Genomic DNA, 26,857 nt, shown 5'->3' on the forward strand with positions numbered 1-26,857 from the left:
CCACACTTGTTTACACAAACATCTGAGGTTTGAACAGTGTGCAAAACCACATGTTACAAAGCTGCTGAGCTACTGAATACTGGAATACTTCATTCAATATCACCATCTGACCAAAGGACAAACACAGAGAGGATTAGAGCGCCAAACTTTGTTTCAAACTGTTTCAGAGTTTAGAGGCAAAAAGCAGAATTTCTACCTGGACAAAGAAATCAAAGCAGGAGCAAAACAAGCTTTTTACATTTATTCAAAGGCATTATGTGAATGTACTCTGAGCCACAGCCTCCTAAAGTAAAGACATTTGATCATCTAAACCAGACAGAGTCATGTTTTCAGCAGTGTCTGTATCCTCCATATAGACCATGCCATGGTCCACCTAGGGTGACCAGGTGTCTGACTTTATGTGGGACTACACAGCGCTCAGTCCTTGTTTGCCTGTGCCACACACACATTGAGCCAATGTCCAGTTTTTTTATTGACTCTAGTTTCTGTCGATCGGTAGGCCCACAAAAAAACCCTGTACAGGAAGTAGATTTCATCCCTCTGATAAAAGGAGTTCTAATCCCTGATCCTATGAGTCTGAGCCAGTAGATAATATGATCATATTTATGCCTTTGTTGTTTCACAAAGGGTTAAAAACATTCACAGGTTGGACTGTGGTTCTCCTTTTAGCGTCTCTGCTGGAATTTTAACTGTGAACCTCTTAGATCCAAACTTCTGAACTGCTCATCTCACAGAGGACAAAAGGGAAGAACCCCGAATCTCTTCTTCACCTCACTTTTATACCTGCTCACCCTTTCTCCCCCCTTCCCTCAGTGGACGCCACATCTTCACACTTGGGCCAATCAGGTTGTTGACATTTGATCATCTGATGTCCACCCACACCTCATCTCTCTCTCTCTCTCTCTGATTTACAAGATTTAACACAAAGTTTAAACTTTAAAATCACTTCATTACATTTTCTTTGTTATTCTTAACACAGAAAATTCACATTCAAAAACTTAACACAGAATAAAACAGAGTAGCCAGTAGTGGGACATGGTTCCAGCAACTCTGATGGTGACGGCCCGTTTGAAGCTGAAGCTCCGGCACGTGTGTCAAAAAAGGTGGAAACACAGCAGACGTCTCAGTTTACGATATTATCCATTATCTGCGTTACTGCCTGTCTTACTACCATCATCTGAACACTTACTGGAAAACGATCTTCTATCCGGTAGCCAGCAAACACTGCTCCGCAGCCTCCTTCTCCGAGCTGGTGCTCCTCCACATATCTGGCTTGGAATTCACCTGAACAGACAAAACAACAAATCTTGTTTTATTACAGCTGTGACACAAATTACTCTCCTCTGTAGCCTAAATGTTCCTTTTGCCCTTCCCCTGAATATAAAACCCAAGCTGCTTGCTACTTACGTTTTTGGTCTGCCACTGATTTTTTGTCCTGGTCCACATTCCTTTTTTTTTTCTTGGGTGACTCTCTGTTGTCTCCCGTGGCCTTTCTTTTGCCATGTTTTGCGCACACCTGTTTGTTGTTCAAGTCTGGAGATGTGGAAAACACCAAAAGCACATCAGCTCACTGGATGATAGACACAAACACTAAACACTAATATCTTAAACCTAGCAACCACACTTAATCTACCCCCTTATTCAACTAATTAGCCTACCTTTACCAGAGTCCAACAAGGAGGATGCTTGCTCCTTGTCACCGCTCATGTGGTCGAGAAGTTTAGCCTTCTTTGCTTTCTTTGTTGTGCCCTCTTCATCTTGCACAACCTTGCGCTTCACTCCTTTGACCACATCTGAGCTGGTGGAAGGACCAGCCTGCTCAGCGACCCTCCTCCTTTTTATTGGGGTCTTCTTTTCAGGACTGGCCTTTCTTTTAGCAGTCCTGCTCTTACAATCTATAAACAACAACAACACAGTGGTGAAAAAGAGTCCCCGACATCAGGACTGGAAGCAGTTTGGCAAAGAATTTGAAATTGCTTTTGCTTAAATTATCACAAGTTTATTCTTGGGATAAAAAAACTGACCAGTGCGAATTGATACTAGGTTTACTAAGTCTTACATCTTGATGACACTTGTTGGTCTGTTTTTACTGTTGAGTCCAAGAATAAACCTGTCACATTATTTTACCAAAAGACAAAGTGCCCCAGTAACCTTTCTTTGATTAGACATCTTGTATTAAAGCTATTTTCAATCAAACATATGATTCAATTGCTCTAAAAACGATTCACACAGTGTCAACGTTTCTAGGATTTGGATTTTACCAGGATTTGATTTTATTATTTTACTTACATTGATCTCCTGGATCTTTCTTATCTGCCTCAGTCGTAACTTTTCTTGTTTCCTTTTTCATTTTAATTTTTTGAGAACTTTTAAAATAGAAAATGTCACCTTAATGAGTGAATAGTCCTTCAAATGTCTGGATGCTTGACTTTTCTAACTAAGCTGTATAAGTCAGTTCTGTAAGTGAGCTTTAAAAGTAAACTCCGGAGACTATGGCAACACAACATAAGAAGTTTGCCTTTTAGTGACATCACTGACTGCCAGTAAAAGTGTTCCAAGTAGTTTAAAGAAAAACACTCTGGCAGACAAAGCCATAATATTTCATATAATTCAGTAATTTCACATTAAACTTTCTTTCATTATCCTTTCATTATTTGTTTAAAGACTTGATGTGTGGATGCTACTATGAAGACTTCTAGTTGAGCAAACACTAATAAACACTGACTAGTTTATCTGAGATAAAATATAACTGACTGCAGCCTTTATTCCATGTGTTTTGTCTGTGAATGCCCCCATGTACACATGTAACCTCCACCCACTGCAACACCAATAATGTCCCGGGGCAAAGCGGGGTTTGGTGAACCAGGAGCTGTGCGCAGCCCGTGTCCACCAAAGCCTGGTGTATACCCCCTTGACACCTTATTAGAATGCTGTACCTCCATGACTGCCTGGCATGCTCTGCTCCTTCTGCCCTGGCAATCAGATGATCCTCAGCCAGGGTGGCTTGCTGGTCAATGGCAGGGAACCCCTCGGGTGGGCCACTTTGTCCAGCAAACCAATGACTGTAGAAAACATGGATGATCTAACAGTTCTCCAAAAGTACATAAAGTACTTACCTAAAAAGCAGTTAATGTCATGTTGCATTTATTTATTGTTATTACATTGTTTTACAGCAGCTAATTAAAAACCATCATCTTAACTACATGTTTTGTTTTTTTGTTCTTTGTTGTTGTTGTTGTTGTTTTGCAGTTGTCCTGTAGGTGATGGTGTAGCACAGAGACTGAACTAGTGGCTAGCTAACATAAGAAGGATGTACTTGAAACTTGCATCTCATCTTTGCAGCGTTCACTTTGAAGAGAATGTCTTTGCCAAGGACTCACAGGTTAAGTAACTTTACAATTGTCATATTACAATATATAATTTTAGAGCATGATTACAGCTCTGCCATCTTGATTGAAAATTAAATACATCTGGAATACGAACAGCTGATCGGATCGGCAAAGCGTGTTTCTGGAATATTATGTTTTTGTTACTGCAAGCGCTTTTTATGCAATTTTTGCAAAGCTATATGTGGAAGGAAACCGTGACCTAGGACAAGCTGATGGCATAAGATGTAAGTACAACTCCTCTGGTTTCATATGCAAAAAAATTATTGCGCTAGCTTACGCGGTTCCCGGTTCTACAGGGATTTAAAAATAGTTACGCAAAACAGAGCGTGCCCGCTCCGACCGGCTTTAAAGAGTTAAACATGTAACAATCGAATTGCATCTTTCCATTGCCAGCCATCTCATTTTGTACAAATCCAGTCAACTCTTCCAAGTTTGTGTATTTTTTAAACCCTTACAAGAATTGAAATGTGTCCCAAATATCTGTATCCCATCAGAGGCAAGTTTCTTAAAGGAGAGGTAGTAGCTGCTCCACCATAGGACCAGTAGGACCTCCAGCACACAATGAACACTTAATTAACATTAACACATTTATTAAAACACAATTTTAAACAATAACCCTTTTCTTTTAGTGTGTTTCAATTTGTTCCTACCGCTCCATTGGAACAGTGTACTATCCAGTAACAGCATCCAGCTGGCAGAAGCATACACCTGCAGCAAGGAGAATCTACCAGGCAGGATAGCGCAGCGGAGTCATCAGATGAGGATGATCATGAAGTGGTTCATCCAGCAGGAACAGGATACCAAAAGGGGAGGGAAAAAACACAGAAAGCATAGTCATGACTAACTCAGTGTCACTAACAGCTCATCTAGCAGTCTTAACATCATAAAGGTACAGGCTGGTCCATATAAAAAATATTAACAGAAAAAATAAATGCTGTTAACCAAATTTTCTTAGGCAAAAGCACATAATCTTGATATTTGACCTTGTATCAGCCGCCATATTGGAAAGGTAGCCAGGTTTCCTTAGCTGCTAGCTTGCTAACAGTCTGCTATCCAGCCTGGTAATAACTTCATTCACATATTTTAGAACATTTAGCTTTCTTCCTTAACAAAAACATCGCAGTTGTGGATTTGAATCTCGCTGCAGCATAATAAGACCCAGAACATTCAATTTGAACATGTGCTGCAAGCTAACTCCCCAGAGGAGTTCATGCAATGGCCAATGCCTGTCGGATTCGGCTCATGACTTCTCTGTCTAACAACACATTAAAACATCAGTTTCAAGTACTTATCTACAGCGGCTCATATTAAATGTACCCAAGTTTCCAGCTGGCAGTGGGCACAAGAACAACACTCCTCATCAGATCAAGGGAGGAAAAGAAAATTCTAGAGCTGGGCTGGGTGGCTGCTATGTAGGGTTGCCAACTCCCTGAAAAATAAATAAGAGACACCTCGTGGCCAGGGCCGGGCAACCCAGTTCACCCTTCCCAGTGTGGTGAATTTTGTAGCTCTTTTTTTGTGTGTGAAATTATTTTTTAACCATTTGACTTGAATTTGATTTAAGCAGATGCATATTCTTTGTGATATGACCATATGGGAAACAAATGATCATTTAGCCATTTATTTTTAGCTCAAAATGACAACATTAACACAGTAAAACAGGTCTCTTTCTTAAACAGAAGCCTGTCATGCTTAACTTTTGAGAATATAAGTAAATCTTTCTTTAAAAGAACTCTGTCCTGCTTTTAGTACAATTGGCTTCAGTTGAGGTATTATTTCAGCTTTTCTAATGCTAATCAGCTGCTCCTGTTTGTAAACCCACTTGTTCCCATGATTACGCATCATAACTCATCATCATCATTAATCTATGTATTACTTTTATGTATTAGTCATCTATTTGTTGTAATCATCTATCCTTGCAGTTGTTTATTACACAAAATAAATTATATTATCACACTTCTGGCCACATAGCGCTGATATTCACTGCACATGCCCATATTAACCTTAACCAGAGGGTTTAAAAAAAACACAAACCAGTGTTTACATACCATATCTGCTTCTGCCGTGGCCTGGTGGACAAAAAATTGGTTAAGGGTTCTCCGAGCTTTCACGCCCCTAATGTTCTTCATGTGCCCACCACTAGAAGCATGCCTATGGAAAAAGTGCGCCGGCACACAGTGCAGTGCGCTTTATAACTGCGGTCAAGTGAGCCCTCACTTACGAAGTCGCAGTCAAGCTAGCCGCCCCGCCAGCCGCACCGAAAATGTGGTTGCACTACTCTTACGTATATTACGGTATAGGTGAAGACCGGCTTAGAAACGCAGTGTTTTCTGTCCTGACACTATTTTACTTCACAATCCACTCCCATTTTTAGTGTATCTCCACTTTCCCCCCTGTGATCCACAGCCCAAATTACTGTATGATTCAGAGAAAATTAACAATAAAATTTACCCAATTTACTCAACTATACTTTTAATGTCCTCATCTTTGACCTCAGATTACAGGAAAACTGTAAGAGGTGACGCAGATATTTCACTGGATTCTGACTCTGGGTGACCCCCACTCTGCACCCTGTGATCCACAGCCAAAATTACTGTACGGATTTTGAGAAAATTCATAGCAAAATCTTCCCATTGTGCTTTACTGTACTTTATACATTGACATCTTTGAGCTCCGATTACAGGAAAACTGTAAGAGGTGACGCAGATATTTCACTGGATTCTGACTCTGGGTGACCCCCACTCTGCACCCTGTGATCCACAGCCCAAATTACTGTACGGATTTTGAGAAAATTGATAGTAAACTTTGCACAATTTACTCTACTGTACTCTATATATTCTCATCTTTGAGCTTAGATTAAAGGAAAACTGTAAGAGGTGACGCAGATATCTCACTGGATTATGACTCTGGGTGACCCCCACTCTGCACCCTGTGATCCACAGCAAAAATTACTGTATGGATTTTGAGAAAATTCATAGCAAAATCTTCCCATTTTGCTTTACTGTACTTTATACATTGACATCTTTGAGCTCCGATTACAGGAAAACTGTAAGAGGTGACGCAGATATTTCACTGAATTATGAATCTAGGCCATCTCCACTCTGCACCCTGTGATCCACAGCCAAAATTACTGTACGGATTTTGAGAAAATTGATAGTAAACTTTGCACAATTTACTGTACTATACTCTATATATTCTCATCTTTGAGCTTAGATTACAGGAAACTGTAAGAGGTGACGCAGATATTTCACTGGATTATGACTCTAGGCTGTCGCCACTCTTCACCCTGTGATCCACAGCCAAAATTACTGTACGGTTTTTGAGAAAATTGATAGTAAACTTTGCACAATTTACTCTACTGTACTTTTAATATCCTCGTCTTTAACCTCAGATTACAGGAAAACTGTAAGAGGTGACGCAGATATTTCACTGGATTATGACTCTGGGTGACCCCCACTCTGCACCCTGTGATCCACAGCCAAAATTACTGTACAGTTTTTGAGAAAATTGATAGTAAAATCTTCCCATTTTGCTTTACTGTACTCTACATATTGACATCTTTGAGCTCAGATTACAGGAAAACTGTAAGAGGTGACGCAGATATTTCACTGGATTATGAATCTAGGCCATCTCCACTCTGCACCCTGTGATCCACAGCCAAAATTACTGTACGGATTTTGAGAAAATTGATAGTAAACTTTGCACAATTTACTCTACTGTACTCTATATATTCTCATCTTTGAGCTTAGATTACAGGAAACTGTAAGAGGTGACGCAGATATCTCACTGGATTATGACTCTGGGTGACCCCCACTCTGCACCCTGTGATCCACAGCAAAAATTACTGTATGGATTTTGAGAAAATTCATAGCAAAATCTTCCCATTTTGCTTTACTGTACTCTACATATTGACATCTTTGGCCTCAGATTACAGGAAAACTATAAGAGGTGACGCAGATATCTCACTGGATTATGACTCTAGGCTGTCGCCACTCTTCACCCTGTGATCCACAGCCAAAATTACTGTACGGTTTTTGAGAAAATTGATAGTAAACTTTGCACAATTTACTCTACTGTACTTTTAATAGCCTCGTCTTTAACCTCAGATTACAGGAAAACTGTAAGAGGTGACGCAGATATTTCACTGGATTATGACTCTGGGTGACCCCCACTCTGCACCCTGTGATCCACAGCAAAAATTACTGTACGGATTTTGAGAAAATTGATAGTAAACTTTGCACAATTTACTCTACTGTACTCTATATATTCTTATCTTTGAGCTTAGATTAAAGGAAAACTGTAAGAGGTGACACAGATATTTCACTGGATTCTGACTCTGGGTGACCCCCACTCTGCATGCTGTGATCCACAGCCAAAATTACTGTACAGTTTTTGAGAAAATTGATAGTAAAATCTTCCCATTTTGCTTTACTGTACTCTACATATTGACATCTTTGATCTCCGATTACAGGAAAACTGTAAGAGGTGACGCAGATATCTCACTGGATTATGAATCTAGGCCATCTCCACTCTGCACCCTGTGATCCACAGCCAAAATTACTGTACGGATTTCTGATAAAATTAAATCCTATTCCATTACCAAACAAAATGAGTTCATTGAAGTATTTGCTTAACTACAAGAAATGTCTTTCCACACACAATTTAAATTTTTCAAAATGTCATTCACACACCACCTCAAGTATCAACTTCAGTTTTAGACATTATTTATTCAGTGCTTAATCACAACAATAGTCAATTTAAGGCACTTACATAATAAGTTAAACCTTACAATAATACATACAGAGAAAAACCCAACAATCATATGACCCCCTATGAGCAACAGTGGGAAGGAAAAACTCCCTTTTAACAGGAAGAAACCTCCGGCAGAACCAGGCTCAGGGAGGGGCGGGGCCATCTGCCTCAACCGGTCAGGGTGAGAAATTACATTTCTCAGATTACTGATTTCTCATATTACTACTACACAGTTTAGATACACTCAACAAAAATATAAACGCAACACCTTTGTTACTGCTCCCATTCCCCATGGGATGGACGTAGAGACCGAAAATTCATTCCAGATACACAATATAACCATCCCTCCCAAACAGTGGTCACAAATCAGTCCAAATGTGTGGTAGTGGGCACATCTGCTATATTGAGATAATCCATCCCACCTCACAGGTGTGCCACATCAGGATGCTGATCTGACATCATGAGTAGTGCACAGGTGTACCTCAGACTGCCCACAACAAAAGGCCACCCTGGAATGTGCAGTTTTGTCTCACAGCAAAATGCCACAGATGCCACAAGCAATGAGGGAGCGTGCAATTGGCATGCTGACAGCAGGAATGTCAACCAGATCTGTCGCCCGTGCATTGAATGTTCATTTCTCAACCATAAGCCGTCTCCACAGGCGTTTCAGAGAATATGGCAGCACATCCAACCGGCCTCACAACCGCAGACCTCGTGTAACCACACCAGCCCAGGACCTCCACATCCAGCAGGTTCACCTCCAAGATCGTCTGAGACCAGCCACCCAGACAGCTGCTGGAACAATTGGTTTGCACAACCAAACAATTTCTGCACAAACTGTCAGAAACCGTCTCAGGGACGCTCAACTGCATGCCCGTCGTCCTCATCGGGGTCTTGACCTGACTCCAGCTCGTCGCCGTAACAGACTTGTGTGGGCAAATGCTCACATTCGATGGCGTCTGGCACGTTGGAGAGGTGTGCGCTTCACGGATGAATCATGGTTCACATTGTTCAGGGCAGATGGCAGCTGAGAATGTCCCAGTTCTTGCATGGCCAGCATACTCACCGGACATGTCACCCATTGAGCATGTTCGGGATGTGCTTGACCGGCGTATACGACAGCGTGTACCAGTTCCCACGAATATCCAACAACCTCGCACAGCCATTGAAGTGGAGTGGACCAACATTCCAACGGCCACAATTGACAATCTGATAGACTCCATGCGACGATGTGTTGCACTGCATGAGGCAAATGGTGGTCACACCAGATACTGACCGGTTCTGGGTCCCCAGACCCCCAATAGCGCAAAAAACTGCACATTCCAGGGTGGCCTTTTGTTGTGGGCAGTCTGAGGTACACCTGTGCACTACTCATGATGTCAGATCAGCATCCTGATGTGGCACACCTGTGAGGTGGGATGGATTATCTCAATATAGCAGATGTGCCCACTACCACACATTTGGACTGATTTGTGACCACTGTTTGGGAGGGATGGTTATATTGTGTATCTGGAATGAATTTTCGGTCTCTACGTCCATCCCATGGGGAATGGGAGCAGTAACAAAGGTGTTGCGTTTATATTTTTGTTGAGTGTATCTAAACTGTGTAGTAGTAATATGAGAAATCAGTAATCTGAGAAATGTAATTTCTCACCCTGACCGGTTGAGGCAGATGGCCGCCCCTCCCTGAGCCTGGTTCTGCCGGAGGTTTCTTCCTGTTAAAAGGGAGTTTTTCCTTCCCACTGTTGCTCATAGGGGGTCATATGATTGTTGGGTTTTTCTCTGTATGTATTATTGTAAGGTTTAACTTATTATGTAAGTGCCTTAAATTGACTATTGTTGTGATTAAGCACTGAATAAATAATGTCTAAAACTGAAGTTGATACTTGAGGTGGTGTGTGAATGACATTTTGAAAAATTTAAATTGTGTGTGGAAAGACATTTCTTGTAGTTAAGCAAATACTTCAATGAACTCATTTTGTTTGGTAATGGAATAGGATTTAATTTTATCAGAAATCCGTACAGTAATTTTTGCTGTGGATCACAGGGTGCAGAGTGGGGGTCACCCAGAGTCATAATCCAGTGAAATATCTGCGTCACCTCTTACAGTTTTCCTGTAATCTGAGGTCAAAGATGAGAATATTAAAAGTACAGTAGAGTAAATTGTGCAAAGTTTACTATCAATTTTCTCAAAAACCGTACAGTAATTTTTTCTGTGGATCACAGGGTGAAGAGTGGCGACAGCCTAGAGTCATAATCCAGTGAGATATCTGCGTCACCTCTTACAGTTTTCCTGTAATCTGAGCTCAAAGATGTCAATATATAAAGTACAGTACAGTAAATTGTGCAAAGTTTACTATCAATTTTCTCAAAATCCGTACAGTAATTTTGGCTGTGGATCACAGGGTGCAGAGTGGAGATGGCCTAGAGTCAGAATCCAGTGAAATATCTGTGTCACCTCTTATAGTTTTCCTGTAATCTGAGCTCAAAGATGTCAATATGTAGAGTACAGTAAAGCAAAATGGGAAGATTTTACTATCAATTTTCTCAAAAACTGTACAGTAATTTTGGCTGTGGATCACAGGGTGCAGAGTGGGGGTCACCCAGAGTCATAATCCAGTGAAATATCTGCGTCACCTCTTACAGTTTTCCTGTAATCTGAGGTTAAAGACGAGGATATTAAAAGTACAGTAGAGTAAATTGTGCAAAGTTTACTATCAATTTTCTCAAAAACCGTACAGTAATTTTGGCTGTGGATCACAGGGTGCAGAGTGGGGGTCACCCAGAGTCATAATCCAGTGAAATATCTGCGTCACCTCTTACAGTTTTTCTGTAATCTGAGCTCAAAGATAAGAATATATAGAGTATAGTACAGTAAATTGTGCAAAGTTTACTATCAATTTTCTAAAAATCCGTACAGTAATTTGGGCTGTGGATAACAGGGTGCAGAGTGGGGGTCACCCAGAGTCATAATCCAGTGAGATATCTGCGTCACCTCTTATAGTTTTCCTGTAATCTAAGCTCAAAGATGAGAATCTATAGAGTACAGTAGAGTAAATTGTGCAAAGTTTACTATCAATTTTCTCAAAAACCGTACAGTAATTTTGGCTGTGGATCACAGGGTGCAGAGTGGGGGTCACCCAGAGTCAGAATACAGTGAGATATCTGCGTCACCTCTTACAGTTTTCCTGTAATCTGAGGTCAAAGATGTCAATATATAAAGTACAGTACAGTAAATTGTGCAAAGTTTACTATCAATTTTCTAAAAATCCGTACAGTAATTTTGGCTGTGGATCACAGGGTGCACAGTGGAGACAGCCTAGAGTCAGAATACAGTGAAATATCTGTGTCACCTCTTACAGTTTTCCTGTAATCGGAGCTCAAAGATGTCAATATGTAGAGTACAGTAAAGCAAAATGGGAAGATTTTACTATCAATTTTCTCAAAAACTGTACAGTAATTTTGGCTGTGGATCACAGGGTGCAGAGTGGGGGTCACCCAGAGTCAGAATCCAGTGAGATATCTGCGTCACCTCTTACAGTTTTCCTGTAATCTGAGCTCAAAGATGAGGACATTAAAAGTATAGTTGAGTAAATTGGGTAAATTTTATTGTTAATTTTCTCTGAATCATACAGTAATTTGGGCTGTGGATCACAGGGGTGAAAGTGGAGATTAACCAAAACTGGGAGTGGATTGTGAAGTAAAATAGTGTCAGGACAGAAAACACTGCGTTTCTAAGGCAGTCGGCACCTATACCGTAATATGCGTAAGAGTAGTGCAACAACATTTTAGGTGCGGCTGGCGGGGCGGCTAGCTTGACTGCGACTTCGTAAGTGAGGGCTCACTTGACCGCAGTGCTTTATAGGTGTTATCGTGCATTTTCCCAGCCAGGTGTTTTCCTTTTCCCATTCTTCCCTGTACTTTTGCAGCCTTTTTTTTCTTTGTCTGAACAAACAAACATTGCTGCTCTAATGCTGGGCTTACACTGTGCGATTTTTGGCCCATTTTGAGCCGATTTTTGAGTCGTGCGACCGATTTGGTGATCGGCCCGATTTGGGCCTTCATCGTGCATCGTGTAGTATACGTGGGGTAACGAGAAGCGATTAACACCTCACGACCAGCTCCCGATATCAATCGCTCGGCTAACACTGCTCACGCGCAAACACGTAAACGTCGGTGAAAAAGATGGAGCAGCGCGGCTGTGCAGCGTGTGAACTGGACACAAGCGATGGAGGCACAACTTGTAGAACTTTGGAAAGCTCATCCGAGCCTTTTCGATGTGGCATCACAAAATTATCACGACCACAACAACCGTGAATATAGTTGGATTTACATGCTGCTCAATCACAGCTGCCTGATCATGTTTTTCATTAGCAATTTAGCAAAGTTGATGTTGGTGGTGTGCGTGTCTGTGTGAGTGAAAGACAGAGAGCGAGAGAGCGACAGATTTTCTGTTATAACCTTCATTTTATGGACGCACAGTGTTAGCGCTCAGGTCGCATCAGAGCATCGGGCGGTATAGTGTGAGACCTGCATCGTGACCTACCAACTTCTAACCCCTGCGCGTCAATCGTGCAGTTTGAGCAGGAGCTGAATAACGTGACTGAAAAAATCGCACAGTGTCTGCCCAGCTTTACTGCCCAGGTGTACTGTCGTCCGAGACTTGCACCGCAGTGTCGGCGTTTGTTTCCCTGTTGGCCATGCTTGTTGTTGTGGTCATCTGTTGTCTTCCGGTATTTTCTCCGTAAGCGACCTTTCCTCGACCAATGAGATGAGCGGTAATCTGAATTGTCATACTCGAATTGTCATAAGTGTGCTGTCAGCTCATTGGTCACAAAGCAGGAGAGGGGCTGGGAATTATGTTTTCAAACAAAGCGTTAATTCCATTAACATTTATAGACTACTTTTGATTCTCACTGTATTACGGGACAAAGTGCGTCCCTTATTAGCTCAATACGGGACGTGTACTTTTGTTTCTAAATACGGGACCATTCCGTTTTTTAAGGGACGGTTGGCAACCCTATCTGCATCACAGGTGACTCCACTCATCCGTCCAACACCTTCTTCAGTTTGCTGCCATCAGGAAGGAGACTGAACAGCCTTCGGGCCAGAACCAGCAGACTGAGCGACAGCTTCATCCATCAGGCTGTCAGGATGTTGAATTCACTCCCTGCTCTCACACACGAACTCCAGACCTGCATTAACCTCTTTCCTCTGAACCCCCCACCCCCCAAACATATGAACTCTGACCCAACACTATTACTTTTTCACTGACCGCCCCACCCCCACTTGCACACAAACTTGTCCACAATCACTATGATTGTGTTGGACACTGCTGTTTAAATAACTGTATAGTATTGTATTGTGTTGTGCATAAAACTTTTATTTTATTTTTATCCTTTTATCTTTATATTGTTTTAGTGTACACTGGGGGCCATGGGAGGATTGCAATTTCAAATTCTTGTGTATGACTGTACGTATATGGTCCTTGACAATAAAGCTGACTTTGACTTTGATATAAATCACACTTCTGTGTTTAACAATTACAACACTTGATGCTGTTTTTCTGATTCAGGATTATGTGTGTGATGAGTTGGCCACACAGTTCTTATCTTTCTGCTTCAGACACACACAAAACTGCCGAGGTTGAAGCTGGCTTCAGTCTCTTTCTACCCCAGGTCTCACCACATTTCCAAAATGTAAACTCTGAGTCTCATAAGAAATGTGGTTCAAAAAGATGTGCTGATCTATGAATGCATCCTTACTGAAAGCTAAAGATGTCCAGCAGACAAAAACAGCAGCTGAATGAACAGTTATCATGAGCGAGTGTACAAACACTATCACAGGAAATAACAGAAATAAACTGTAGTTTCCATTTATACCTGTAGTATTTTTTCAGCTCCATGTCATCTTCCAATATGTCAAAATATGATTTCATTGTATCTTAAACAAATACAAACTTCTTTCTTCCCCCCAGAGAGCCAACAGTTTACTATCAGAACTGAGGCTGATCATTAACAGGGAGCAGCAGGTAACAAGGTCATCAGCAGTGGAGGAAAGTATGGAAGTAATACTCAGCTTCATATTTGAAGATACTCGAGTATCTTAGCTGCAGGTCTGGAACAATGGTTTTATTTCCTTTCCCATTAAACATCTCACACAGCCCCTCATCTGTGACCCTTAGCAAACCCACTGGATATCTACCTGCACATAAAGGAGATCAGATCAGTTCCATCTAGAACAGCTGTAACAGGAAAATGCTGCTTACACTTTGAAGCATCACTTTCAGTTTGTCATATAAGACAATATATCAGATTGAGGCATTATTTTCCTGCAGTGAGTAAATCTACTTTGTACTTTACTCTTTTCTTTTAGGTAAAGGCTCTAAACAGTACTTGTACACTGTGGAAATCCCATAAGAACGTCTCCTGAACTCTGAAAAATAACAAAACAAAGACTAAAAGGAGGTCATGGGTGCTGATGATGATGATGATGATGAGGAGTAGCATGCATTTAAAAAGTGACTGATGTCCTAGAATACAACAGAACAGTGTCTCTACAAACTTATGAAAACATGACAGTCTTGCATTAGTTTGTATTCTTATGATTTCAAAAAACGAGGGAAAAATCTCCTTGAAATGCACAATTCCTTTTTGTTATTTCTTAGTGTGTGACGTATTTTATTGGCTTTATGATTGGTGCAAACAGTTTCCTGATTCATAATGGAAATAGATTTTAGACACAGGAGGAACACGCAGTGATCAGCAGGAGCAGCTTGGAGTCCAGTCTTCTTCACACTGAGGAGGGACATATATGCAGGAACAGTTGTCATAACTGTTACAACCACCAGATGGCGAAAGAGTCCCACTGCAACTTTAAGCCATGAAGGATGTGTCTTGATGTTTGCTTGTGATAAATCTGCTTTATGTGAGTCTTTTTCAAAGAGTAACAGTAACATGTCTGATTATATGTCTTTAATCAGTAAAGTCTCGCTTTGCTAGAAATAAATAAATAAATAAATAATAAAATTGTAAACATGCAGCTGTATGTTAGAAGTCAAAGGGTCCTTAAGTCTTCTGTAAATTGACGGGGATCAAATGAAGGACACAAGTATCTGTTCTTACTCTAATAAATGCTGCTTTAATATCCAACAGACTATTTTCCTTCCTCATCAGCAGTAAACAGCTCGACTGCGTCTGTGCATTTGTGTCCTCCATACTTGTTTCCACAGACATCTCAGGCTTGATGCCACGATGCAGTGTAGAAACCTGACAACCCTCTGACTCATGTTCAAATGTTCAAGGACATTTCTCAGGATCATGTATGACCCCTTTTTGACATTTGGACTTTCATTAATAATATTTGTGTTTCTGAGTCATTTTTGTGGAGACTTCTGTCCAACGTAGTGTCCAAATGAAGCCTGAAGCTTTTCTTCACCCTCTTGTCAGATGGTCAGCAACAAAACTCTGTTCCAACCAATGTCTGATAAGAGATGAGACACAGCAGCTGAGCAAATGATCATTTCATGCTGAAGACATCCTCAGACAGAATTAAATACATACATAAACACAGCCTGGTGCCAATAACACAGCTAATGACACTGCTGTATCACTGGCTTTACTGATTAAAGACCATATCTGAAGGAAATCTTTGAACACAACAGAAAGTGACCTTTTAAACCTGAGACACTGATGCTGCATTCAAGGACCATTAAAAACATTTGAAAGGACTTAAGAACATCAAGAAAATGTGACTTGTTTCTCTGTAATGAAGCTGTTTTAGTGAAGAAAGTTGAAAGGTCACAGAGCGACTGCTGAATCTTCTGCTCTAAACATGAACTCTGAACTTTGTGATGCTTCAGGAGGAAAACTGCTTCAGTTATTCTCTCAGATTAGTTTCATATTTTCTGCATCAGATTTGAGTGAGATCCTGGAATGAAGACAGAAGAAAAGACTTTGTTCAAAGTTTGATTTATAGTCAAACCTTCCAGTTTATTCACACAATAAAACATCAACACAATATATGAATTCATTCATTAGAATCACAGTTTTTCCTCATTTGTTTGATGATTTTGACAAAAACAAACACAAACACACACACATGGTCTGCCATACTCATAAAGAGAAATGTCGACATTGTTCAATACAAATATTCCAGAAACATTTAGAGGATAGAGAAGTTTACATTTTCATGTGGAGAAATATTTTAGTAAATCAAAATGATGATGAGCAGTGATAGCCTCCATAAACAGTCACAGGAAAGATCTCCTTTAAAAACTGAGAAACATCAAGAGAACAACTAGAAGATGTGGAGGTACCACCCATAATGTTTGACTGACAGCTGATCTCTGTGCAGAAATGATGGAGAGAAAATAAAATGAAACTAAAACACAGACTTAAACCCACAATATGAAAGACTTCAGTCTATTTCACTTTAATCAACTCAGCTGTGGCTCCATAGTAAAACGTCAGTCCAGCATAGAGCGGCTGAGTGAATGTGGTCTGGACTCTGTGGAGGAGAGTCATGGTTTCAGAGACGCTGTAGAAGGACAAAATACCTGCTCTGTGATCCAGGTACACTCCTACTCTGGAGGAACGAGGACCTGAGACAGGAGTTTGGATGTTGTTGTACCGAAATGTAAAACTGTTGTTGTAACAATCTAATGACCAAGATTTGTCATTACGTCCAAAAACACATTCACCTCCTTTTCTGCTGATATTCTTGTATGCGACTGCTACATAACCTCCTTCCCCTCTCCACTCCACCTCCCAGTAACAACGTCCAGTCAGACTCTCTCTACTCAGGACCTGACGCCTGTTAGTGAATCTGTCTGGATGATCAGAATAAGACTGTTGTTGATTCATTAATGTTACTTTTCTGTTCCCCTCTGACAATAACAGACATTTGTTTGCTGTGTTTGGATCCAGTGTGATTTCACATGAATATTTTAAGAATCCAGCTCTGGTCTTTGGCTCTGGTGGATCTGACAGTGAAACATCCACTTCAGTGACTGTCAGTGAGATGTTTGTCCATTCCTCTCTCAGAATGTCCTGTAGTTTATCTCTGACCTCTGACACAGCTGCTGTCACATCCTCAAAGTAGCTCAGAGGACGGATATTGATGCTGGATGAGTCTGTAGACTCACTGAGTGCTGACAGTGAGGGGTAGTTGTGTAGAAACTGGATGTGATCCTCTGTGTGTGAGAGCTGCTTCAGCTCAGCATCTTTCCTCTTCAGCTCAGTGATCTCCTGCTCCAGCTTCTCCTGAAGCTCTTTGACTCGACTCACTTCAGTTTCCTGCTGGGATCTGATCTGCTGCTTCACATCAGAGCTTCTTTTCTGGATGAGATGGATCAGCTCAGTGAAGATCTTCTCACTGTGCTCCACTGTTTGATCAGCAGACTGATTGATGGCCTCCACCTCCTGTTGAAGCAGCTTCACATCTTTCTCTCTGTCCTGGATTCTCTGCTGGATGTTTTGTCGACTCACCTCCAGCTCTCCCTGCCTCTCAGTCCTTTCTGCTGCAGCTGAGACTGTGTCGTGGCCTTTATGTTCATCCACAGGGCAGAGATAACAGATACTCTGCTGATCAGTACGGCAGAACATCTTCATCACCTCATCATGACGAGAGCAGATGTTCTCCTGGAGCTTCTTGGAGGGCTCCACCAGCTTGTGTTTCTTTAATGGAGCTACTTCATAATGTGGCTGAAGGTGTTTCTCACAGTAAGATGCCAGACAGACTAAACAGGACCTGAAGGCTTTCATTTTTCTTCCAGTGCAGACATCACAGGCCACATCTTCAGGTTCAGCATAGCAGTGATCAGCAGGAGCAGCTTGGAGTCCAGTCTTCTTCAGCTCCTCCACTAAATCTGCTAACATGGTGTTTTTCATCAGGACAGGCCTCGGTGTGAAAGTCCTCCGGCACTGAGGGCAGCTGTAGATTTTCTTCTTTTCCTCTCCATCCCAGAAGCTTTTAATACAGTTCATGCAGTAGCTGTGTCCACAGGGAATAGTCACCGGATCCTTCAGTAGATCCAAACAGACTGAACAGCAGACTTTTGTTTGATCCATTTGATTCATGTGCTGTGCCGTTTCACTGTCTCTCAGTGACTGTCCGACAGTTTGACTTTCTCTGAACAGAAACAACCTCTGTGCTCTGAAGGGAAACAGATCTCTGCTCTTGTTCACCTCCTACAGGAAATGAGGCTCACCAGCAACTGCATTTACACCATGTTGTTTAGACCCATCCTGATACAGACACATCTGTGAAGGGAGGCAACAACAAGTCATAAATGCTTATTTCATCAGTGCCAGGGTTTGTTATGTTTGATTTACAATATGCAGTTAAAACTGTGACCTAGCTAACCTTGTTAACTAGTAACTTAGCCTATACGAAATGCCTTGTGGCGATGATTTAAGTAAGGTAAAACTTTATTGGTATAGTACCTTTTGAGATAATAATAAAGCGCTCCATGATAACGCTGGTTACACCCTTGTGCACAGGTGTCAAAACTCCAGTCCTTGAGGTCCTGAAACTTTTACACGTGTCGCTGCTCCAACACACCTCAATAAAATTAGATTAATTAGCAAGAGCCCTGACTGCATACTGAGGTGACAATTCAGCCATTAGATTCATGTTATAGCAGCTCATGAATGAACGTGGCACAATATAAGCATTTTTATTGTTGAAGTACATTTTTTCCCAACACTTTCATTTATTTCAAACTAGAAAATGCATTTTCTGAAGAAACTGCAGTGTGAATGCTGATAACTGAACGTTTTGAGTTGAAATAATTGCTGAATGTTAAGTTAAAAATGTTGAGGTTTAGGGGTTCCCACCTCAGCATGTAGTCAAGACTCTTGCTAATGACCTACTCATTTTATTCAGGTGTGTTGCAGCAGGGACACATGTAAAAGTTTCAGGACTTTGACACCCCTGCCCTTGTGGATTAAACAGGATGAATTTGTTACACTCTTAACTCATCTAAACAAGGCATTTTGTAGAGGGTACAGCAGCCATGGCAGTTTTTCTTGAAACAACTAATCTCACGTGTTGACTTTTTCTCAAAATAAGCATGGGAACAACTGTCTACAATAAATCAAACATATGTTTCACTCATTATGTAAGAATTATTATACAAATGACCAGTGCCAAGTAGGGCTTGATCATTTTGATCGTCGACTAGTCACCGATTATTTTTGCGATTAGTTGACTGATCAGACCATGCATCCATTGGACGCACAGCTTACTGCACTAGCATGACCCATCCTCCAAATCCGGGGAAAAGGACGACGCATTTGTCGGAGCCTTCGTCGCGTCGCTGTAACGCAATCGGCCTACAAATGCGGCCTCCGAAGGATGCCGCCCCTGAATTTGGACAGAGCTACGATGCCGGAGACTGCTTCTTCTTCTTTTGCCTTTAACGGCAGCTGGCATGCTTGAACATGCATTGCTGCCATCTTCTGTTTCAGTCCGTTATTACACTCTTAAATCCTACTGCTTATTCCTGTCTTTCAGGATCTTACAAAGCTTCAAACGACGCGTCGACTATTAAATTAGTGGTTTACGATTTTGATAAACGACGTAATAATGACTAGTCGACTAATCTTGGCAGCCCTAATGCCAAGTGTACTGTGGTGTAAAAAAGTCATTAACTGCATGCTTGCTTCACCTACTTAGCTTTAGTATTTTAATTTCTTAACTGGACATCCAAAGCTTTGCTCACTGCAGCTGTATTGCGCAGTTATGTTACACCCCTGAAAGCAGAGGGGAAATTACGAGTGATTTTCAAGTGATTCTCTCATGCAGTAGTTTAATGCAATGAAAAATGAACATAAGTAATTCACATTGCGTACTGCTCAATGTCACACAGTGGAAGAAAGAGCTAATTAATAACCCAAAAATAACAATTGAGTGCTTACTATTTGTATCTGAACATGTTTCTGTACAAAATAGATAACAATAGAAACGTTTGTAGCTTCTGCCGTTAGCTTAATGGCCATTGTGCAACTGAGGCTCAAAACCGCGGTCTACCCACTAAAAATCTATAATAAAATGTTTCTGAAGCTCACAAAATAACGAAAGACTACCTATAAAATATCTCAACAACGTACAGAGTATAAAATATCCTGTTTTGACCACCATTACCTTAAAACACGGAGGAAAGAATGACGAGGGTGATTTTGAGATGCTTCTCTTCTGCAGTAGTTTTGTAATGAGGAGAGAGCGCGCGAAAGCCCCCTGGTAGAGAAAGAAGCCATTACCAATCGATCCCAGAAAAGACTTACTAGCCGATTACTGATGTACAGATCGCAGTTCTCTTGAATCAAATGACAACCATTAATGCAACATGAAAAATAACCAATTTAAAACAATTTCGCAGTGTATTTACATTGTTTTCTGGGTAGCTCCCCAACTGGGTCTAGACTGGGTCTAGAGAGTATTTTAAATTCAGGGAATTTAAAATAGAAAGTAGCTCGTCCACAGAAGGACTGGTAGCTCCCCTTACGATAAGGGTTCAGATCGCGCGAACAGGTGTGAAATGTGTGTGTTTAGTTAGTTAGTTTGTTTGCTTGTTTTAATCAATTTTAAATCATGCTTTTTATTTGTTTTTGTTTCTAATGTCTCTGTAAAGCACTTTGAATCACCTTGTTGTTGAATTGTGCTATACAAATAAATTTGCCTTGCCTTGCCTTTTCATGCTTATGAATTTGTATTAATATCCAACAGACTATTTTCCTTCCTCATCAGCAGTAAACAGCTCAACTCCGTCTGTGCATTTGTGTCCAAATGATCATTTCATGCTGAAGACATCCTCAGACAGAATTAAACACATACATAAACACAGCCTGGTGCCAATAACACAGCTAATGACACTGCTGTATCACTGGCTTTACTGATTAAAGACCATATCTGAAGGAAATCTTTGAACACAACAGAAAGTGACCTTTGAAACACTGAGTGTCATCCTCACCTCAGTTAAGTCTTCAGCTGTTCTGTGGTCACATGACTGTTTCACTGTACACATCAACTAGTTGTTAAACTGTAATAGACTTCATTTGAAATGATTTGTTGTTAACAAGTGTAAGGAGATGATTGTCGACTTCAGGAAGACTCCACTCACACATCACTCAGCATCCGTGGTTCCACGGTAGAGACTGTTACCAGCATCACGTTCCTGGGAGTTCACATCTCAGACAACCTCACCTGGACCACCAACACCACCCCCATCACCAAAAAAAGGCCCAGCAGCGCTTCCACTTCCTGAGACGCCTGAAGCGGGCCAACCTCACTCCTCCCATCCTCACCACGTTCTACAGAGCACCATTGAGAGTGTTCTGACCAGCTGCATCTCCGTGTGGTTTGGCAACTGCAATGCTGGTGATCTTAGCAAACTACAATGCATTGTTAAAGCAGCTGCCAAGATCATCGGAACATCTCTCCCTCTGCTACAAAACCGCTGCATCAGTAAAGCCTCCAGCATCGTGCTTGACCCCTCTCACCCCTCACATATACTCTTTTCTCTCCTTCCATCCTGCAGACACTACTGCAGCATCGGGGCCTGATCCCCCAGACTGCAGAATAGCTTTTTCCCACAAGCCCTCAGACTCGTGAACTCCCTCTCTCCCCCACACAAACTGCTAACCGACTCTTTTGCACTTTACACACCACTGCCTCTGTAAGACATGCTGCTCTATGGACATTTATTTACTCCAGGTTTACAAGCTGCTACACTGGTCACTTTAAACTCCAAACTGTAAATTCTAATTGAGAAGTTTCTTGATCACCTTAGACTTAAGCTTTTATTTATTTTCTTCTCCTTTCTTTATCTATTTATTGCCTTTTTTGCACTGATCTAACCAGAGCCCCATAGTCTTGTCTCCCTGTATGCTGCACCAGATATAGTAGAGATTACAATAAAGTTTCTTTTGACTTGACATTGACTAATACTGTAGTGAAGATAGTTGAAAGGTCACAGAGCGACTGCTGAATCTTCTGCTCTAAACATGAACTCTGAACTTTGTGATGCTTCAGGAGGAAAACTGCTTCAGTTATTCTCTCAGATTAGTTTCATATTTTCTGCATCAGATTTGAGTGAGATCCTGGAATGAAGACAGAAGAAAAGACTTTGTTCAAAGTTTGATTTATAGTCAAACCTTCCAGTTTATTCACACAATAAAACATCAACACAATATATGAATTCATTCATTAAAATCACAGTTTTTCCTCATTTCTTTGATGATTTTGACAAAAACAAACACAAACACACACACATGGTCTGCCATACTCATAAAGAGAAATGTCGACATTTTTCAATACAAATATTCCAGAAACATTTAGAGGATAGAGAAGTTTACATTTTCATGTGGAGAAATATTTTAGTAAATCAAAATGATGATGAGCAGTGATAGCCTCCATAAACAGTCACAGGAAAGATCTCCTTTAAAAACTCAGAAACATCAAGAGAACAACTAGAAGATGTGGAGGTACCACCCATAATGTTTGACTGACAGCTGATCTCTGTGCAGAAATGATGGAGAGAAAATAAAATGAAACTAAAATACAGATTTAAACACACAATATGAAAGACTTCAGTCTATTTGAGCTTAATCAACTCAGCAGTGGCTCCATAATCATAAAACAACAGTCCAGCATAGAGCGGCTGAGTGAATGTGGTCTGGACTCTGTGGAGGAGAGTCATGGTTTCAGAGACGCTGTAGAAGGACAAAAAACCTGCTCTGTGATCCAGGTACACTCCTACTCTGGAGGAACGAGGACCTGAGACACGAGTTTGGATGTTGTTGTACAAAAATGTATAACTGTAGATGTTACAATCTAATGCCCAAGATTTGTCATTACGTCAAAGTACACATTCATTACCCCCTCCTTTTCTGCTGATATTCTTGTATGCGACTGCTACTCGAACTCCTCCCCCTCTCCACTCCACCTCCCAGTAACAACGTCCAGTCAGACTCTCTCTGCTCAGGACCTGCTGCCAAGTAAATCTGTCTGGATGATCAGAATAAAACTGTTGTTCTTCCATTACTGTTGTTTTTCTGTTCCCCTCTGATAATAACAGCTGTTTGTGTGCTGTGTTTGGATCCAGTGTGATTTCACATGAATATTTTAAGAATCCAGCTCTGGTCTTTGGCTCTGGTTGTGACAGTAAAACATCCACTTCAGTGACTGTCAGTGAGATGTTTGTCCATTGTTCTCTCAGAACGTCCTGTAGTTTATCTCTGACCTCTGACACAGCTGCTGTCACATCCTCAAAGTAGCTCAGAGGACGGATATTGATGCTGGATGAGTCTGTAGACTCACTGAGTGCTGACAGTAAGGGGTAGTTGTGTAGAAACTGGATGTGATCCTCTGTGTGTGAGAGCTGCTTCAGCTCAGCATCTTTCCTCTTCAGCTCAGTGATCTCCTGCTCCAGCTTCTCCTGAAGCTCTTTGACTCAACTCACTTCAGTTTCCTGTTGGGATCTGATCTGCTGCTTCACATCAGAGCTTCTTTTCTGGATGAGATGGATCAGCTCAGTGAAGATCTTCTCACTGTGCTCCACTGTTTGATCAGCAGACTGATTGATGGCCTCCACCTCCTGTTGAAGCAGCTTCACATCTTTCTCTCTGTCCTGGATTCTCTGCTGGATGTTTTGTCGACTCACCTCCAGCTCTCTCTGCCTCTCAGTCCTTTCTGCTGCAGCTGAGACTGTGTCGTGGCCTTTATGTTCATCCACAGAGCAGAGATAACAGATACTCTGCTGATCAGTACGGCAGAACATCTTCATCACCTCATCATGACGAGAGCAGATCTTCTCCTGGAGCTTCTTGGAGGGCTCCACCAGCTTGTGTTTCTTGAATGAAGCTGCAACAATATTATGAGTCTGAAGGTGTTTCTCACAGTAAGATGCCAGACAGACTAAACAGGACCTGAAGGCTTTCATTTTTCTTCCAGTGCAGACATCACAGGCCACATCTTCAGGTCCAGCATAGCAGTGATCAGCAGGAGCAGCTTGGAGTCCAGTCTTCTTCAGCTCCTCCACTAAATCTGCTAACATGGTGCTTTTCATCAGGACAGGCCTCGCTGTGAAAGTCCTCCGGCACTGAGGGCAGCTGTAGATTTTCTTCTCTTCCTCTTCATCCCAGAAGCTTTTAATACAGTTCATGCAGTAGCTGTGTCCACAGGGAATAGCCACCGGATCCTTCAGTAGATCCAAACAGACTGAACAGCAGAATTTTGTTTGGTCCATTTGATTCATGTGCTGTGCCGTTTCACCGTCTCTCAGTGACTGTCAGACAGTTTCACTTCCTCTGAACAGAAACAACCTCTGTGCTCTGAAGGGAAACAGATCTCTGCTCTTGTTCACCTTTAGACCCATCCTGATACAGACACATCTGTGAAGGGAGATATATTCTTACAGAGCGACCAAGAGCCAATCACATGATGCAGGGTGTGGTATGTGTGATTACATCATGCAGTAACAAGTCTGACCCAGTTAAAGTTTAATAGTTTATCTTTACTTGGATGTTTGAAATGTGACAGTCAACACTCAGCGAGTTTATTTTATATTTCAAAAAGTTCAGCAAAGTTTAGGATGCTGTGATGAATAAAAATAAATTACACTTTATATTTTGACATTTTCTAATCTTAGTTCATTCTCACACTTACAGAATGATGCATGGGAACAACTGACTCCACTAAATCAAACCTATGTTCAAATGAGATTATGATCATTAAATAGTAACAAATATTTAAATTTAGCAACAACAAATGCAGATCAGTCCACAGTGTTTACAAAAACAAACAAACAAACAAACAAACATTATTTTGTAGTCTTTCCTGTGTACACAGTCACAGTGGATTTAAAAAACCTGAACTGTTTAGTAATTTTTCACAAAGTATCCATGTCAGTAATTCATTCAAATGTATTTTGGTCTTAAACTGATCCAGTAAATGTAACTTTTTCTCACCTACTTAATCGAGTATTTTAGTTGTTTAACTGTCATTATAACTAAACTGAACATCCAAAGCTTTTCTCACTGCAGTTTTGTTGTGCAGTTATAGCAGCACTTTGAATCATCCACAGGTTTATAGAACTGTCTGTTGAATTGTTGTTTTGTTTGGTGCAATGCTTGCTTTTATTTAAATATTGATGATAATTTGATATATTTGATTATTTATTACTGGTGCAAACAATTCATTTCTTCATGGTGCAAATATATAGTAGACTCAGGAGTTTAACTCAGTTTTCTTGGCCTTTGTTTATCGTTTCATTTAAAATCTTAATGGGTAAATCAGAATCAGAATACTTCATTAATCCCAAAGGAAATTAGGGTTACAGCAGGCAGCACGCTAATGGCGCATGCACACTTACAAAGAAACCTTCTGACCAACTTTACACAAACATCACATTGGGGAGACATGTCAGAAAGGTAGGCTGATAGGAAAAAAACAACAAAAATACATAACATGAGGTAAGAGGAGGAGAAAAAAAACTCCACTCAGACTGAGCTCCTAGTGGGAGAACAGTTTGATAACAGAAAAAACACCTCAGCACAAAAAGCACATGACTATCAATACACCATAGAAACACAAGACAAGCAACAGGGGCGGGTAAAGGGTAAGAGAGAGCCGGTGTAGACAGCGCATCTGGTCCTGCAGCATGTCTGCGCTGGTCCAGTCGACTGCCATCTGCCCCGGTAGGGCACAAGCATCGAAGGCGTTTGGAAACGGAGGGGGGATCAGTGTGTGCATATCAGTGCAAGTGTGTGTGTGTGTGTGTGTGTCCAGAGTTCAGCTGAGACAGTGTCCTTCGCCCTGCTAGGCTAAGTAAACAGTCTTCCAGCCAACCCAGGTGGCCTTGCATGGAATGGGGGGAAAAGTCTTTTTTTGTTTCACACAGCAGTAATGCATTCCCATACACAACCTTCCTTTCAATTAAAGTAACACTGTTTCCATGCATGAAAAGGAGCAGGAAGAAGAATAAATTCTTATTAATACCTGCCCCCTATCTGTGGTAATACAAGTAGGCAACCAAAATTACACTATGACAATTTTCTGCACATAACAAAACAAAGCAAACAGAACAATATACTCAACAATGAGCAATACCACTAAATATCAAACTAAAAGATCATTTTTCTGCAATTAAATTCTATTCTTTTCAACTTCTTCATATTGGTTTATCATTTTATTCTTATAGCAGATTTTAAATTGAGAAACATTTATACAACACTTAAGATGATCACTGAGAGAATTCCAGTTTCTTATGCCGATGACTGTTGGACACATTTGCCTTTGTGTGGTTCGAGCAAACCGGTGCTTAGGACAGAACCACCACTCACAACCACTAGCACTTTATATAGCCTCTGTAGAAACTATCTACACCCTCACTTATCTTAACTGCACTACTGTATAGCTCTGTGTAAATAATCATTCTGTACATTCAATAATCTTTAATCCTACAACTGTTTACAACTTGCATAGTTCCCATTTCTGTATAGCTGTATATCTCAGATTTCTGTAAAGTTATTTATTTCATATTCTGTATAGTTTTTCATATTTATATCCTGTTCATAGCCTGTACATAGCTTGTACTCACTACAGCCTGTACATACTTAGTTATAGAATATTCACAACATACTTCATACGTGTACATTATAACATACCATAATAGACCCATTTCTGTAATATACTTACATATCTATACTATTGCT

General features: G+C 40.9%; 2 protein-coding genes and 1 pseudogene across 9 annotated transcripts; all 3 read right to left on the reverse strand.

Moving 5' to 3' along the window:
• Nucleotides 1–657: 657 nt before the first annotated feature.
• On the reverse strand, nucleotides 658–13,122 carry LOC147307881 (uncharacterized). 7 transcript variants are annotated; one of them, XM_086273146.1, is made up of 7 exons: nucleotides 12,688–13,122; nucleotides 5,438–5,540; nucleotides 4,040–4,113; nucleotides 2,937–3,062; nucleotides 1,659–1,895; nucleotides 1,408–1,533; nucleotides 658–1,284 (listed from the first exon to the last, which is right to left on the reverse strand). In XM_086273146.1, exons 4-7 carry the CDS (start codon nucleotides 2,953–2,955, stop codon nucleotides 1,124–1,126), a joined length of 543 nt encoding a protein of 180 aa, XP_086129272.1. In that variant the 5' UTR covers nucleotides 2,956–3,062; nucleotides 4,040–4,113; nucleotides 5,438–5,540; nucleotides 12,688–13,122; the 3' UTR covers nucleotides 658–1,123. The 7 variants fall into 7 exon arrangements, with proteins under 7 accessions (XP_086129272.1, XP_086129274.1, XP_086129271.1 ...); XM_086273148.1 differs by lacking the exon at nucleotides 5,438–5,540; XM_086273145.1 differs by lacking the exon at nucleotides 12,688–13,122 and having other exon boundaries at nucleotides 5,438–5,575.
• Nucleotides 13,123–15,900: 2,778 nt separating this feature from the next.
• On the reverse strand, nucleotides 15,901–20,344 carry LOC147307882 (tripartite motif-containing protein 16-like). Of its 2 annotated transcripts, none has more exons than XM_086273024.1 (2): nucleotides 20,289–20,344; nucleotides 15,901–18,403 (listed from the first exon to the last, which is right to left on the reverse strand). In XM_086273024.1, exon 2 carries the CDS (start codon nucleotides 18,218–18,220, stop codon nucleotides 16,565–16,567), a length of 1,656 nt encoding a protein of 551 aa, XP_086129150.1. In that variant the 5' UTR covers nucleotides 18,221–18,403; nucleotides 20,289–20,344; the 3' UTR covers nucleotides 15,901–16,564. The 2 variants fall into 2 exon arrangements, with proteins under 2 accessions (XP_086129150.1, XP_086129151.1); XM_086273025.1 differs by lacking the exon at nucleotides 20,289–20,344 and adding an exon at nucleotides 19,817–20,231.
• A 1,959-nt stretch (nucleotides 20,345–22,303) lies between these two features.
• LOC147307883 (tripartite motif-containing protein 16-like) lies at nucleotides 22,304–24,420 on the reverse strand (annotated as a pseudogene).
• Nucleotides 24,421–26,857: the final 2,437 nt, after the last annotated feature.

The sequence above is a fragment of the Aulonocara sp. 'chitande type north' Nkhata Bay genome, linkage group LG18 (genome assembly GCF_057382095.1).
Source record: "Aulonocara sp. 'chitande type north' Nkhata Bay isolate Kocher_YH1m ecotype deep benthic linkage group LG18, A_spYH_male_GT1.1, whole genome shotgun sequence".
NCBI lineage: Eukaryota > Metazoa > Chordata > Actinopteri > Cichliformes > Cichlidae > Aulonocara > Aulonocara sp. 'chitande type north' Nkhata Bay.